Source organism: Montipora capricornis, chromosome 13, assembly GCF_036669925.1.
Source record: "Montipora capricornis isolate CH-2021 chromosome 13, ASM3666992v2, whole genome shotgun sequence".
Classification (NCBI taxonomy): domain Eukaryota; kingdom Metazoa; phylum Cnidaria; class Anthozoa; order Scleractinia; family Acroporidae; genus Montipora; species Montipora capricornis.
This window is the reverse complement of record NC_090895.1, coordinates 35750824-35768690: the sequence shown is the minus strand read 5'-3', so window position 1 is coordinate 35768690 and position 17867 is coordinate 35750824. Positions and strand designations below refer to the sequence as shown.

The following is a 17867-nucleotide window of genomic DNA, read 5'->3' as shown; positions in this document are numbered from 1 at the left end:
TGATGAAAGCACCACTTTGATTAAATTCTAAAAACTAAAACAAAAGCTATACCATGTTCTAACTTAGTTTTGCATTGTGTTGAGTGCTTTATGAACTGAGCTATCTGATCGGGCTTAAAAAAGGTGTTTGAAGCCTCAAATACACCGTTTTCAAGTTTATTTTATCCTTGTTTTCATGAATCCAAATGAAAGTATACTCACCTTTGGATGAAAGACAACTGGTGCAATTGGTGTGCGTTGAACACAGCTGAGGGCAATTATCAGGTGGAGATTTAATGGTAATATTGGCCTGTTGAGCTAGTGAAAGCCTAAAACAATTCCATTCATAGTCATGAGATTGATCAGAAACATGTCGTAGTACTTCGGCTGTCCAACGCAACTGAGGAGTCCACATACATGAGCCACCCAAGCAAATTGGGCACGAGGTTGATTCACAATAATTCTCAACACAGGAGGTTGAGCTCCTGAGGGGCAGCTGGCAGGAACTATGACAGGTGCCTGACCTACTGATGCATTCTCCATTATGTGGACAACCAACACACCACTGACATTGCTGTGTTAATTCTGAGAAGGGGAAGGATGCAAGACATGCACTGCAAGAATAGAAGGAGTCACAAGGCAGCTTGGATGGCATTGAGCAGTCTGAGCCATTGTTAAAGACAACCTGGAGTTGACAAGGGAAAAAAAAACAATCAATATATAAGTCAACTTGCAATGATAATGATGATGATGATGATGATGATGATACTACCACCACCACCACCACCACCACCACCACCACTACTACTACTACTACTACTACTACTACTACTACTACTACTACTACTACTACTACTACTACTACTACTACTACTACTACTACTACTACTACTACTACTACTACTACTACTACTACTACTACTACTACTACTACTACTACTACCAATAATAATAATAATAGCCTATATCTTGGCCTAGATACGATCTTTAATGACTGATTTGGGCTAACCAAATTATGTCAAAGGTCTTACCCAAGAAACATTTGGTTCTGCATGACAGGTAACAGGAACAGATGACCCTGTTAGGAAACAAGCAGTTTGATTGGTAGGCATACTGATATTTCCACCCTGTGTGACATTAAGAACCTCACACCAGCTGCAAATTTTAACAGCGACACATTTTTCTTTGGAGGTAATTGCTTGGCAAAGGTCCGATGGCAGAGTGAGTTGAGACATTGCAGCTTGAGTTTGACCATTAAATCCCCCAAAAATATAGACTCTATTTCCTACTGAAACTCCAGCAGCTGCCAAAAGGCCTCCTGGTTTGCTTCCAAGTAAACTCTGATCTACAGATTTAAAAACGAGAATATATTATTCATTAATGTGTTACAATACCATTGACATAACCCTAACCCTAACATAAAATCAACACAAAAAAAACAGGACAGATCACAGTCTTGGATCCAGACCTTCACCCAGAGTTTTCACCCAGAGTGACACAATGCAGTATCTAGCAGAGCTTTTTTTCCACTAATTTTTGTCTCAAGAAAGCATTCATTACAACCCCGGGGGGGGGGGGGGGGGGGGGGGGGAACTCCCTTATAAGGGCTTAATAGGGACGTGCAGCCAGCCAGGGTATGTTTTTCAGGATTTTTGTCTTAAACAGGGTATCGAATTTATCATTTTTTGTCTTAATCAGGGTATCAATTTATCAATTATTTTTGTCTTAAACTGGATATCTTTTCTCGGACGATAAACAGCAAAATTTTCACAAGCTCTTGTTAATTAATATTGACTTCCGTTGACTTTGGCATTGATACCAGGCACATAAACAGTCTTAAACAGGGTATCAAAAATCGGAATTCTGTCTTAAACAGGGTAGGAAAATCAGGGATATTTGTCTTAAACAGGGTCAGGGTATGAGGGGCCGTGCCACACCTCCCCACCCAGGGATATATATCGAGTCCCCCCCCCCCCCCCAATTACAATGTATCTATTATAGCCCTTTCTGGCTTTCTGGTCACCTTCCCAACTATCCCAATATTTGAATTGCTCAATCACTTCAGTTGGTGCATGTATCTCTCTGCACAGTATTTTGAAATCCCACAAGATCATTGATTGTAGAACTAGTTGCTGTTATTTTAATTATATGATTACACAGCACAGTCAAGAGTTAGGTTGGAGATGAGATACTTGCCTGGAAATAAATGCCAGTAGTTGCACTGGATGTTGTATGATAACAACTGATGTGAGAAGAGTTGATCAGTTGTGTTACTCCGCCCACCAAAGACAACCATGGTGTCATTTACAATGGCCGCTGAATGAAAATACTTTGGCTGAGGCTGAAACAAGAATACTTGACAAGATAAGATTGTATACATGTATGACAGCACCTCAAACTTTACTTTACTTTTTGAGGCATGATAAATACAAAAAGACCTTATTATTATTAATAACTCTTTCAAAATTTTATTAACTATCTCAAACTTGTATCTATGACTTGAATGTTTGATTGTAAAAACTCTGTCCCTTGGTTAAGGTGCATTTAATGGCAGCTGCACATCCCACTTTGAATGCTGGATAGATTTGCCTGTGGCACTGCAATTCCACAACTTATTGAAAATAGCCAATTGACTGCCTTCTACCTGTTAGGTTTCTTAATGACATCACATGTGTTAAATCGTTTCTTTGACTTTCATGGGTTATCAGGATTCAAGCGTTTCCTTCTTTTCGTGGTGCTTTAATTTTTAAGGAGCAGCATTACATTTTTACACCATCTGTGTATACAAAACTGGCCTTTATTAATAAAAGGTGGACAGCCCTATCCACTGAATAAATCAATGAGAAGTATGCTCTATCAAGATTGACTGAGTTATCAAGTAAAGGTAAAGTCTGCTTACAAGCCAAGTGGTCAATTAGGCCGGAGCTTATCCCGGTTTCTGTAGCATGAAACAACTAGGAGTATTTCTACTCCCCCTGGATGGGATGCTAGTCCATAGCAGGGTTACCCTCAGCACAAAATTCACCAGTACCCATTATACACCTGGGTGGAGAGAGGCACAGTGAGAGTACAGTGTCTTGCCCAAGAACACAACACAATGTTCCCGGACAGGGTCTGAACCCGGACCACTCGCTCTGGAGTCGAGCGCACTAACCATGAGGCCACTGCGGCTCACAAAGAGAGCGATACTGGAGTAGATAGTGGTTTATCGTGTGGATAACAATATCCACTGTTCAGAGGACTGTGGCCAGATTTACAACATCATGAAATCTATTTGTAACAAACATCTGCAAAACCTACCTCGTTGAAAGGTAAAGCTTGTAGAAGGTTCCATTTGTTGGAAACCACATCCAAAGAGTACAGCGCATCTGAGGGTTTTACTGCATCAATCCTAAATCGATATCCACCAAAGACTAAAATCACTTGTTTAGCACCATAATACACAGCTGTGTGGCCATATATACCTGCAAGAAATGAAAGAAGTAATTGCTTAGCCATGTACTCTGACTGATCAAAGCGTTTGTCATATCTAACAATAATTATCAACTAGCACAAAGAGATTATAATACTTAAGCTCTTTTAAGTTAATATCAAAATTCTTGCAGTTGCTGTGATCATCAGTAATCACCAGAGAGTAACCTTCATTTTCCTTCTCAAGTTCAGTGAAGAATATTACATGTACCATGGACTACTCCCTGGAACAAAAATCATTGTTATATAGCTGGATTTTTTCCCCCAGCAGCGCACACTCTCATTGGTTACTTTGAGGTCATATGACATCTAACAATAAAACTGCTTCCCGACAAAAGTCTCTGAGCAGGAAACATTGCAAAATCTATGATGTCAGGGGGTAACAGTGCACTGTTACCCACGAATGTTGACCGAAGACTGCTATTGCTGTTGCCATTGCACATTTTTCTTCTTGTGCATGTTTTTCTTTTTGTTGCCGTTGCACGTTTTTCCTTTTGTGCCTCGGGAAACAGTTCATTTTGTTTCCGGCTCGAATCTCAATGTTTCCCTCGGCTGCGCCTCGGGGAAACATTGAGATTCTTGGGAAACAAAATGCACTGTTTCCCTCGGGACCAGTCATTAAGTGTTTATTATAAAATGACAATATTGTTACACTGTACATACAGGGAGTAGGAAGAGGAGGTAGGCCTTACCACCTCACCTTGTATGGTTTTAAATCCCATAAGAGGAAAAGGGTATTGTGTGATGAAATGGAATGTTCAGTAGTACTGGTTGTCTAATGCTAGTCAACCACTGAACATTAATTTTGTGAAAGAGGAGGCAAAGGTGTTCAGTGTTCATGAAGTTTTGGCAATCATCATTTAAGGTACCCAGCCTGTAACCAACAAGCAGCAAATTGGCATAGGGTGGGGGTGGTACGTGGTAAATACACTCAACTAATACAACAAGTACAAACCTTTAGGAGAGGGACCACGGATGGGCAATTTGCTCCACTGTTTGGTAACAAGATTATACTTGTGGGTTGTCTCACTAAAGCCACGGAAATGGTCATATCCACCAATAATTATCACGTTATTTTCTACAAGTGTGGCTGAATGACCAGCAACCTTTGGACCCTGACTGCTCAACTGGTAAAACAAGATTGAATTTCAGGAAATATATCACATTTTACAAAACATACAGGATTAAATACCTTAAAACACATTAACTTTCATGGAATATACACAAATTGAATTTAACAGGAAAAACAAGGTCGGATTTCATAACACATTCTATTTTTCAGCCAACATGTTCATGTTCCTTGAGTGACATGGAGACCACTGTAATTTCAAGGGGAAAGCAGGAATAGTACAATGCCAAAGCCCTTGCCTTCCACCAATTTCTCCAAGGTTTGATTCTTCATCATAGACCTTCATAGGTGACAGTCATAACCAAAACCATTACTAGTAATGTTGAAGTCTACCTGACTCATGTCTCCCTGACTCATTAAGTCACCTTTATTTAAAATCGGTAGTTCCTTCAGCTACAAGGCTGCTATCAATGAAACCTAACAGAGCACCCTTTTTTCCCCTCCCTCAGTCAGTGCTCTCTTTTATGGCTGGTATTTAAAGCTATAGCTATACAGATCAGAGGAAAGTTGAAACAGACGTTGAAGTTATCGAAGGATCAAAGCAGGGACCTCTTGCTCGGAAAGCCGTGCACTAACCAACTGAGCTACGCCCACTCCTGAGGACACTAAAAGACCTGTCAGTCATCCTACCTTGTTCCATTGAAGTGTTGTAGTATTAAACAACCAAAGTGATTGATCAGCAGTACCATTTGCTGTCTGTCCTCCATGTATCAACATTGAATCCTGGGAATGACAAAATAGTAGGAGAAATGATACTATTATTTGAAACTATTCTCCTTTAGACACAGATAAACAAGCTCTATGGCTATAAATTTCAATCTCCTTTTTCAGAAATAACAGACATTATTATGATTAAAAAACCAAGTTCAGAAATTTAAAATGCCCTAAACCTTAAAACAGTTTTATTCCCAAAAGGAGGCCTAGCACTTCACTGGATTACGTGCAATGGTAACCGATATAAATTTGGGTACAACATAACCCAGAGTAAGTATTAACCATGCATAGTTTGGTACTGGCAGTCTACCGGTTCAAACTACGTGTACAGTAACCACCAGACATCATCGCTGGTTTGGATTCAAGTCCAACAATGTCACTTAATTTACAGTCCAGGTACTGAAATTTGAACTGAGTTTTCAAATCTGGGTGCCAGTAAGGAACTTTGCTCTTGAGATTCTGAATTTCCCATGGATATTTCCTTGATATATTGCTATCAACTTTCATTTTACTATAAAATTGCATTTTTCATCTTAACTTCTGGAAAAATCTTCAAGATTCCATATTTCCAATCTCGGAAGCTCCAAAGAGGAATTGGGATGTTCATTTCAGTCTCGTGGATACTGGTCACGAGTGACGTGTTACCAGTCATTAAAGTTGGACACTGGCTGAAGTTGCAAAATTTGACCATGGATTAACAAGTTACTCACCTTATAAAACACTGCAGAGTGAAGAAATCTAGCAGCAGGAATGGTTTCAGGTGCTTGATTAACTGACACATGTGACCACATATGAGTGGTGAGATTAAAACTAACAATATCATTCATCAGTCCACGTACAAGAGAGTATCCACCGAAGACTAATAGATGCCCTGAAGTTTGAACAATTGTGTGCCCCATACGAGCCAAATGACTGCCACTAAGGTTAAGATGAGGCACATTGCTAAGAGTTTCCCACATGCCAAAGCCTTCTGAGATGACCTGGCTACAGTCCTGTCCTGTAAATCCACTGGAGCAAACACAACCTTCTAAACTCTGTTGATTTTAGAAGAAAAAAGAAGAGAGTAAGATGACATTTTCTCTCATACAACTAACAGCTTTTCCAAAGTGGCCAAGAGTGCCTGATCTTTTTCATGCAAATTTAAAAAAGAAAAGAAATAAATTAATATCATGTACATGTTATGGTTCAATTTTTCTTGGTTAATTAATCGGAAACCAGTTAGTTCACTATTTATTTTTCTTTGTGTAAGATTCATTATCATAATCTGAAACAAAGGAAAAATCAAAATTAAACTAGTTTGAAAAAGTTTAATCCAAGGAAAAAATAATATGACCACAACATACACATAAAAAAAACAAAAACTTTTAAACAAACTACTGTACTGCAAATCCCAAGGATCACAGATGACACCAAAGAATATCCATGTACAACCTTGAAACTCTTGGGCAGAGGATTGATAGGGAAAAGGCAGAGAAGTTGAACTCACTTCTCCAATTCCTAGGCTTAAGAAGTGTGTGAAACATATACCTCCCGTTTTCTCCTTAATCAACAAAAGGAACAGCATACTTCTTGGATGAAAATAACAATAACTATTATTATTTTATTCAGGGTTCATGCTAGATTTTGTGTATAAAATTCCAGGAGTTTTCAAGAACCAGAAATTGAGTTTTCAAGGAGTGTGTATCAGAATATTTCTATACCATAAATTTTCTATGCTGAAAAGGCCTCCCTTGACATTCTGTCCCACATGCAGCAAGTTAAGGGCCCAATGACGTATTTTTTTGGGGTGCGTTACTAAGGATGTAATGGTTAAGTAATTTGAGAGAATTTGGCATTATTTTGGTCAGTTTCCAACTTTTGTAAGCCAATGTCCCTAAATATGACGTCATCATGCCATGCCCATGGTCACACGACCAATGAAAAAAAAATTAATTTAATTTAAAGACTGCCGGAAATTTAGCTTTTTCTCAAACCGGAAGTCAGTTTGTTTACGCATGCGCAGTTGATCTGAGAACGAGCGCGAGAAAGGGCGAGGAAAAACCTTCGATGGAAACAACAGTTTGTGCGGTGACTTTTGCTTGTGAGTGGGTTTTCTTGTCAGCTAATGATATGATGACTTCACTTACCGGAAGTAACATTTCACTTCCTTAGCAACGCGCGAAAAATTCATCTGTGGGCCCTTAAGTGCACGCACAGGCATTTTAATTTTTGCTTTTTATCTTTCCCCAATAGTCAAATTTGGGCTCAAGTTTTCAAATGTCTCTTTACCTCAGCATGATGCAATCTCAACAATTTTCACCCAAGCAAAAATTCAAGGAGTTTTCAAGCTGTTAGCCACCAATCCTTCTTTTAAAGCTGGATATGCAAGTGCCCTTGAAGTCCAAAATTAAATTCCACGGCTTTTCAAGGACTTCAAGGAGTAGCACAAACCCTGTAATTATTAGTATTACCATTATTATTGGTAAAGAATTAAGAATTAACATTGTTACTCACTGGGCTACACTGTCCTTGCCCCTTATCAAAGCTGCAGTTCTTTGGACAAATGAATTGATCACACTTTGACCCTGTCCACCCCTCTAAGCAAATGCACTGCTCTCCATCTGACGTTCCCACACATCGCTGGTTTCCTTCACAGAGTTCAGGGCACTTCTTTACAGTGAACTTTGCACTGAAGCCCTTCGACAAGGCACTTACGTCTAAATTTGCTTGAATGGAAACCACCATATTTCCTAGTGTTGCTGTTACAGGTTTCAGATTAGGAGCATTAAATCCACAGAATGAACCAATCTTCTTAAAAGATTGAACTGATGGTAATCCATCCAACAAGAATGGTGGCAAGCCATCATAGACATCAACATGATCAGTTAAGCAATTAATTTGGATATCTTTAAATGAAAGTGTTACATGTCCCCGCATTCCCACTGGGGGAGGAGATGGACCATAAACCACTTCATGACTTGAGTTGCTTAGCGATGATATTAACCAAAGACAGCTGGCAGATGACTTGCTTGAAACACCTCTTCCCAGTTGGGTGGAAATATAGCCTTCACTAACGTTGGTTAGGATACTTCGAGGAGCACACTCGTGGAAACACAATCCACCATCCCTAAAATTGATAAATAATCACGCAAGTAACATTGACATCTTGCAAAAGTTTGCTCACACTACCTAAAGTCATGGTCAAAAGTTGTTGGGAAGGTTGTGGGCATCAGCTCACTTCACACCTAATTCGATTTTTCTAACTATTGGCTGAAGTATTTGGGAAATACCATGCTCTTGTGCCCCCACCCCCTTCCCCCATATTCAATGTTGCAGTTCTTCAGGTAAGAAAAGTCACCATTTTTTCCCCTGGAAAATCCGACATTGAAAAGGGGGAGGGGGGTATCTGTAAAAATAATGAAGTTACCTTCCCAACACTTTAGTCCATGATTGTAGTTTCCCCTGCCCCCAGAAATTTCCTCAGGTTTCTGTTACACCACTCATCACTTAAAATACAATTCATGACATCTCCTTTGGTTCAAATTACGAATTATTTAACTTGATCATTACTAATATTATTTGCAAAGAGTGAAACAAAACAAATATTTTATTAATACCTGACGGAGATTTTCCTTTGTTTAATGAAATAACTTAAGTGTGCAAATGTGAGAATGATACATGCTGTAAAATTGCTTCCACTGGAAACTTTCACAACATCATTTTTACATTTGCTCACTTTGGAGGTTAGTTGGTTCACCTGAGATGTGCAATGCAGTTATGAGATATGCTGTCAGTGGTTATTTGACTTTAAGACCCACATTTCACCCTTGCTCACCATAGATTCTTCAGAGGCTCAGAGGTTATGGCATCCCACTAGATCACGGAGGGTCGTGGGTTCAAATCCCACCTGGAACTCACATTTTTTTCCATGTTTCCCAATGGACGTAATTTAGTGCAACATATATGAATACGTCTGCGTTCGCAGGCTAACATTTCATAAAATTGTTTGCTTTATTTCTTTTTCTAAAATTGTGTTGCATTACAGAAATAATTCAAAAGACAAAACAACTCGGTGTTAGCATTTAACAAGTCCCATATACAATTTGCAGCCGTGTCGAATCCCATTTACAAACACTTGGCTTTGACTTAAGTTTTATAGTGTGATGCAACACTGCTTGTCATACTGTGTCACTTAAAATGCAGCAGATGGCAAACAATGTTCTGTCAGCATGGAATCAACAATAAAAAGGTCACAAAGTTCTATTAGATCTGAGGCAGCAATGAAGCCAGAGGTGCACTCTTTACATCCCCTCCCACTAACAGTGCACCTTTCTAATTAAGCCTATTCTAAACAGCTATTAGCTACAAAAAGTAGAAAACTAAACAACTGAGTCATGCATGATCATCAAGAATTATGACACATACTTTGGATTTCCTTTAAGACCAGGCTCACACATGTTGCAGTTGGGCCCTATGGTGAAATCTGTGCAGAAACACTTCCCTGTTGACATATCACACACATCCTTTTTTGGATCACCATGTCCATTACAATTGCATGGATTACATCCTTCAGAAGAGGTGGCGTTCCCAGAAGAACGAGGCACACAGAGCTCACATTGGTTGCCGTGTGTGTTGTCTGTCAAAAAGCAGTTAATTTATGTAAGTATTAATAATAATAATGATGATAATGATGATGATGATAATAATAATAATAATAATAATAATAATAATAATAATAATAATAATAATAATAATAATGCAACACAACACAATTCAGTGCGACCCAACACAATGCAGAAGACCGTGCTGTTCAGCTCAGCCCGGATCCTGAGACAAGTTCTGGATTGCAACACAATGCAATGCGACCCAACACAATGCAGAAAACCGTGCTGTTGGGCTCAGCCCAGATCCTGAGACAAGTTTTGGATTGCTAAGGCTGCTTGTTGCAGCTTGCGCCACAATGTCCAGCATGATATTTCTGTGATTTGGGACACATAATAATAATAATAATAATAATAATAACAATAATAGTTAAACAGAAGCTGTTGTCAACTGTTGTTTTAAGTCAAAAGCAGGGGTAAGAATTTAGTCACAGAGAGGCTGTAAAAGAAGTTGCTCTACCCCATTAGTTCTGTTAGAATTCCTTTCACCCATTGACCCCTGAGAGTGACACTTAATAGATTTTACTCTGTCTAACACCAGATGATCTTACTCATCATGGGAAGCGTCCTAGGGAGTTTGAGGTGTGAATGGATGAAGCCAAACCGATAACCCAACTTGGTAGTCAACAGATTTTACACTGCATCAATTCTCACAGAGCTCCATAGGCATCCTTCCATGATAATGACCTGCATATGCGTAGGTTACCATGCCTTTAAAGTCTGTCTCCTTATTTATGAAAAATGTCTTCTTTCTGTATTCTGCACTTAAAAATATTAAGGGTCATATACATAACAGTGGAAATCAACCTGTCTTCCATTCCAAGTTGTATGCAAAGAGGGTAAAAAAATTCTATGTCATTTTCCATCCTATTTCCATTCATGTTTGGCCAAGATTTTCAGCTGACAGTTTACAGTATAAACCATGGTGCCGTTCCATTTATTGCTTGAAATTGAGCTGCCATTTTGACGACACAATTAAAATACAAAAAATTATATTTGTGTTTAAATCTTCCACAACAAAGTTCTAATGAAAGTTCTAAAATCATAAGAAAAAAGCTTGGGTCTTGATGGTGTTACAATATTGTTGACAAACACGATGATGACGATGTTGATGATGAATCTAATAATATATTTTTCTTGTGCAAGAGATTCCAAACAAATACACAAGCTTACATCTTGTCAATTCAATCACTTGGAAAAAATGCATACTAAGAGACTCCTTGTATTGAGCCCACCTGGATCCTTGCAACTTTTAAGTCAGTAAGCTGCCTCTACGCAATACCTTGAAAGAATATGTCACTGGTGCATTACAATTGAAATTGAGATTTCCTGTAGGTTGTACTCTACCTTGACAATTTTCACAAATGCCAATGCCCTGTGGGCAATCACTGTGTCCATTACAGCCACAATCTATGCTGCAATTTTCACCAAACCAGCCAAGATCACAGTCGCATTGAAAGTCTGCACCACACTTTCCATGGATGCCACAATCATGAAAGCAACTAAAAAAAATAGGATTTTGTTTCATTTTTATGTCATACAATGTGCTCCATAAAATGACACACAAACTGTCAACTGTTGAAGATCAAGTACAACCAACCGGTTCAAAAGCTAACAAACACTAAAATTCAAACCAAGGTTTTATCGTTACCTATTTCAAATTCTTTTAACAATAATAATTATTATGAGTTTTAGATGAGAAAAAGCAACCTTTCAATAAGCCAAAACGGAAGGTAAAAAGAACATTAGGAAAATCTTCCTACATCCATTTATATGCTGAAATAATTTATTTTGCCCACTAATCCAGTATTAGCCATAATTTATCTGGCTTTCATTCAAATTTGGACAGTCAATAATAATTATTGTAAGTGGATGGGTGGGTGGTAGGGCAGAAGTTAACGGGTGATGTGAGGCACAATCACACAGTTGTGACTTTGAGCCCAGATTTTCTTCAGGCTTCCTTTGCAATTGCCTATTTTGTAAGTTGCTTTAAACTGCAATGATCAGTCTCACTACAAGCATCTTCATTGTAATAATCTTGACAAAAAACACACAGTTGATAATGAAATAATTATTATATGCCAAAGAACAGGCTAAGAGGCTTGTGAGACACTATGCAAATGACAAAATAATGAAACATAAGCAACAAATGAAAATATCAGTTCCACCCTAAAAATCCTCAGGAGGGGTGGGTGGGGAAAGGTCACTTAGGGCAGGTCCAAAAGTCCGGCCAGAACAACTCGCATTCCACACCTTGGATCAAGCCAAAAACCCTTTTATAAACCAAAACTATTCAACATTTGCCCTGAATTCACCAAGGTTAGCTTAACCCTTTAAGCCCCGAGGGGTTCCCCATTGACGAGTAAAATCGACAGAGTAAAATCTATAAGTGCCATTTGGCACTATCGGGGCTGAAAGGGTTAAAGATTAGGGCTAGGGTGATTTCTCAAGGCCATTTTTTTTTTGTATGTGGATCCGAGGTAAGCGATCCAAGTTGATCTGATCTGACAAACAATGAAACGACTGCCCACCAAAGATCACCTCACACATATGCATTCCCAGGTCCAAGCAACAGGTACCAGGTATGTGTAAGAAAAACACTTAACCAACATCTTTCATTTCACTTAGCCAATGAACAATTCCACATTGAGATGATACAGAGTAAGTGAAAATAGGAAGTCAAAAGTGGGTAACCATTAGGAACACTGAAGTGCCTCTATTCCCTTAATTATGTACAGTCCAGCTTGCTAAGAAAAAAAGGAAACTGTCAATCATGACCCAAAAGACTGTTTGTAATTTACTTTTCCACTGTTGCTTCTTGTCTCTAAGACTTTTGAAATCTCTTAATCCCTTACTTACTCCAACAGTCTCTCTTTGACCAAGAGACCTCACTGACAGGTGAAAAGTCTTCAAAGAGGAAGCCTTTAAGTAGTGCACTGAATGGTTAAAATTAACACCTAACAGTTGTAGGTTAAGGGCTGGACACTTCGCGAGCTGAGTCATGCAAGGCATGCAAGTCTTGCACCCATTTCAAATAGTGCTGATAAACAGTAACTAAGTCTAAGAACCCATTTGAAACAGTTAGCTTTTAATAACTGCATGTATCATATGGTCCGGACGGCCTCGTGTGCGCTTTCACTGTAAAACTATTGGGAAAATGCCTGTATGAGGGACGTACGCATTAGCGCAGGCAGGGCCAGAAAAAGCCAGATGGCCCTTCTAGGAACACATACTGCTCAGCACGATGCAATTTCGTTGCTTTTTAACATCCAAGTTATTTACAGCCAGAAAAGTAAATACAAACAACATTTTCGATAAATTTTCTGTGCAAATTTTTGTTACTTAATTGCTTTGTCCAAACTTCATATTCTGAGTGCTCATGAATAGTGTAAAGAGCCCATATGATAAAATGCTTATTGACTGAGTTTAGGTCGGGCCGGACGGAAAAAATATTTGGCCCTCGGTCATGGAGCATGGACCTCGTACACCATAACCTCGGGCCAAATATTTTCCCGTCCGGCCCTCCCACTCGGTCAATAAGTACATAAATGTGTGACTCACGTGGCTTGCATGTTGACTTGCATGGCTCACCATGCTGGCTCGCACAACTCGCAGCCATGGCTGCTTGGCTGGCAGCTATGGCTTGCATGACTCGCATGGTTTGCTGGCTCGCACATCGTTGAAAGTAATAATTACATCATACACCTTATTCCAAAATGGCCACCATTTCAGTAATCTTTTGTTTGCTTGCAAATTAGCCCTTGATGCCTCGTTCAAGGTTAAATATTCTTTTGAACTCTTAGTTTAAAGAACAAGGTAAGGAGGGCTAATTTGCAAGCAAACAAAAGAATACAATTTGGAATATGGTGTATGCAGCAAAAGAGGTTTAAACGCAAAACAGATATCAGTGCTTCTCTGATTATGCCATTGGGGTTAACAACAATAACAAGAATGATTGCCCCCGCAGCGTTTTGGCCCAGAGGCCAAACCCTGAGGAGGCAACCAAGTCCCCGCATAAAAAGGGGTAAATGTATTGGTACATATCATAGGGGCAATCAATCTCAATTTGCTCAACCGGGCACGCAATTGCAAGGTGGTATCGGTATTGCTTAAATGGGCGCGCAAGTGGTATTGGTATTGTTCTACACAACCAAGATGTTTCAGGAGTCATGAAGTAGAAACTCGCACGGAGAAGCAAAGTGTTGTTCGGGTTAGCATTGAAAAATCAAACTTTGAAGCACATTTGATGCAAATAGAGTTGCCTGGCTCAGAAACTGATTTTGTCCGGACACAAATCAGACACAGGGGGCGACATGTTCAGCATATAATTTAAACATACATCTCAACTGCCGTTCATCTTAGGCGGGGGCAGATGTAGTGAAAACAATTATTACTAGTAATAATAATTTATTGCACAATGGATGTTAGATTTTCATTCCTGACGTCATCAAGGAGAAAAATGACTACAGATATCACTGACTAAGGTATAGTCTCCTTAACGACCAGATTGCTTTTAAATTACATATCAATGTTGACTGCTGTCAAATACTTTACTTGTAGTCCGATTTCAAGTTTAAGACTTACGTTTTGTTGCAGGCAAAACTACCATTTCCAGTATAACCCCTGTTACAGACACAGCTGAAAGAATCTGGCACATTGAAACATGTGGCATTATGATGGCACTGAGCAATACCCAATTGACATTCATCAACGTCTGGACACTCTGCATAAGACCATACAGTGCTGAAAAAAAATAGACAACAAAAATATATGTGAACTTTAATTAGAAAAAACTTTAAATGCTTCATCCGCTTCTTCCCCTGATGGATATTTCAAGACCAATGTGAAAAACGTCAAAACTGATTCAACAGAAAAAGACCCAAGCTTCACTAAAACCAAGGCCTGGCATCTCATGAATCTTGGTTGTGAATTCCTACCTTCCATTTGTTGGGAATAGACTTGAACACTGTCCACTATAAGGTGAATTGAAATCCCCTGCAAAGCATCTAAAAGAAAAAACAATAGACATTAAGAATACTCCTGCATACAATGAAGAATAGCAAGTAGCTTCAATTAACTGTACTTAAGACCAGTTATCTTGCTGCCAAAAAACAGAAAAAGTTATCCCTTAATCAGATTGAATCTGTTTATTGTCCCAGGATGACCATCCCATCATTTCCAGATAACAAGTTCACTTGACATAAATTTTACAAATAAATGCTAACCCTGTAGTGATATTAATAATGTTATTCGCACCTCCCAATCAAAATTAATGGTCACACGCTCAAAATTGTCCAAGTGCTGCAGATTGAATTGATGTAATCCAAAACATTCATAAAAACAAAATTGCATAAAAAAAAACAGTTTGCCTTTTCATGGCAGAAAAAACTAAGAGACTTAGACAGAATTACTAAAAAACTCAAGTTATGGAACATTAATTAAAAAAAACAATCTGGACAGCCAGTGATGAAAGTGGGATTTGAACCTGGGCACCAACAGGCAAATCCAATAATCTAACCATAGAGCCATACGGCATCACATCTTTTCACCATGGATAACTGAAATAGTGATTTTCTGTTGGCACTCTCTGGACACTGTGCCACCTCCTGTTTCATGCCCAATTATAATATTATTATTATTATTATTAATTTTATTCACACATGAAATACCTCTTAAGAAGTTAAGATTACCTTCCAATCCGTGGATCATAATCATTTCCACACCAACCACATCTAAAATCTGCAAGGCAGCTTTTACAAGAAATGTGCTGGCCACAGTTGGGACACGGACTTCCCTCATTTAAGCTACATAAAAGGAAAGATTATAAGCCTTGCATAATATTTTTGCATAAGCTTTTTGCTAGAACCAAAATTTCAATTTAAGATATGCAACCTCAGTGATACTTTGCCTCTAATCTACCATCAAAATTTGTTTGGAATTTGTTTAACATTTGCCATCTATTGCAGAAAAAGTCTTTGAATGTGGGAAAAATATTCTTTACGTTTCCCTGGACCACAGTGATAGAGTATTGATTATTGCCTTTGTATACAAAATACTGTAGCATACATGAAAGAAGAAGATAGCAATAATTTGTTTTTTATTGTAATAAGGGCTCTGTACAGATACAAACACTCCAGTTCTCACCTGTCAATTAAGTGGGAACACTTTCCATATGGATACTGTGAAGTGTATGTTCCAATCATGAAACAGGTCTGGCTGTTGTCACACCAGGCACATCCAATGTTATCCCTCACACAACTGTCACACGTTTTTCGACTATAAAAACAAGATTGTTGAAAAGCTTTGTAAATAAGAAGAACCAGTTAAGATTTTGATTGACACTGTATTTTAACCCTTTGACGTCCAAACCGGCCGAGACCGGCCAGACTTAGTATTTTACTCTGTCTAATGCCAGATGATTTTACTCGTCAATGGGGCACCCCTGGGAGTCAATGGGTTAAAAGTTCCCATTCATAAAAGAAATAGTAGATCCTGTTTTACTGTACGTTGGTCATTCAAACATATACCAAAATGAGGGGAAGGATCAGAGAGATGTTTCCTTAAAAACAAACAAAGGCCTCTTTGTGTTACTGGGCTCACAGAGTATGTTTGAAAGTACATGTATGGGGGGGGGGAAAGCTAGGTTTGGGTAAGGAACACGGAAGTGCGAGGGGATGGTGTAGAGGTTTAAGAGAAGACAACATTGTAGGAAAAAAGTGGGAGACTATAGGCCCCCCCCCCCCCCCCAAACCCTCCCTCTCCACAGCCCCTGTATGGGTCTTCTACGTTGGAGCCAATATAGTGTTTGATGCATAAAAAGGAGCAAACACAAAATACTCTCAGCTTTTAACCCTTTCCCTCGTGACAAGACCATCATAGGTTTTATTCTGTTTGGCACAAAACAATTTTACTTTACAATGAGGAACCCTTAGGGAAGAAAGGGTTAACCAAAATAGCTGCTTTTACATGTATCTAGATCTATTCAAATTCAAATAGTGTTTGAGAGTGACAAATTGTTGTCAAGTCAACAAATGTATCCCATTAGTGGGAATCACAATAACTCAACAATAAAGTTGTTGTACATGATAAAGGCCCTGTGTTCAAGTTGGGAGAATATACCACTGCTCTTTGGTGACAGTGTAATCTGTAGAAGAACAACAAGACATCCACCTAGGATACTCTGTTGTTTTACCTCGTTTCAACTCAAGATTTGCGCAGTGCTATGAAACAACACCTTAGTTAAGGATCGTTTAACTGCACACACGAGTTGCAAATCTTTACCAACCAAGTTGAAAGACAACGCAGGATAAAGTTTTAATTTTCACACTATGTAAATTTCCAATACATATTTATTTTAGCGACTATGATAACACACATTTTTAGTTGCATTGGCTGCATGTAATTGAAATTGTTGTTAGTTCTTTGTTCTTTTAGACTCTAACTTTTAATTTATATTAGGCGAATCATGGTATGTAATTTTAAGGAACTTAACTGCGTCCAACGAAGGAGAATGCAGATCATAATTCTGGGTGTCCTGTGGTTTTAAGGGTGACCTTTTTGGAGATTTTTTCATCGACCGTCTGCATTTCCAGTGCTATTTTAAATGATGTCATATGTCAGATGCGCAAAGAATATTGCGCACCCCTTTTTTTTGGTAGCAAAGTCAAACCTATATTAAGCAGTCACCCTTGTTTCCTTTCATTCCTCGGTTATTGATCAAAGTATAACCACTTTTCCCATCTTTTAAAGCCAATAAAAGTCTGTTTATGAGCCAAGTGGCCCATCAGAGCCGGAGCTTATCCTGGTTTCTGTGGCATGACGCGACTAGGAGAATTTTGTAGCACAAAAATTGTTTTTGTAGTACAAGTCTATTATTTTGAAGGACTACATTGTTGAAAGGAACTTTGATCTATTTGCTATTACTGAGACCTGGC

The 17867-nt window shown here is 38.8% G+C and overlaps 1 protein-coding gene across 1 annotated transcript in view; it reads right to left on the bottom strand.

Moving 5' to 3' along the window:
* Positions 1-17867, bottom strand: part of LOC138030197 (multiple epidermal growth factor-like domains protein 8) — a 55586-nt gene that overhangs the window by 13467 nt on the left and 24252 nt on the right. The window contains exons 12-25 of the mRNA XM_068878078.1: positions 16078-16209; positions 15624-15737; positions 14871-14939; positions 14518-14676; positions 11281-11435; positions 9698-9908; positions 7787-8399; positions 6004-6327; positions 5210-5302; positions 4406-4577; positions 3280-3443; positions 2176-2320; positions 1011-1324; positions 202-664 (exon numbers count right to left, since the gene is read on the bottom strand). Coding sequence (XP_068734179.1) covers positions 202-664; positions 1011-1324; positions 2176-2320; positions 3280-3443; positions 4406-4577; positions 5210-5302; positions 6004-6327; positions 7787-8399; positions 9698-9908; positions 11281-11435; positions 14518-14676; positions 14871-14939; positions 15624-15737; positions 16078-16209 — 3128 coding nt within the window. The remainder of the gene's footprint in view (positions 1-201; positions 665-1010; positions 1325-2175; positions 2321-3279; positions 3444-4405; positions 4578-5209; positions 5303-6003; positions 6328-7786; positions 8400-9697; positions 9909-11280; positions 11436-14517; positions 14677-14870; positions 14940-15623; positions 15738-16077; positions 16210-17867) is intronic.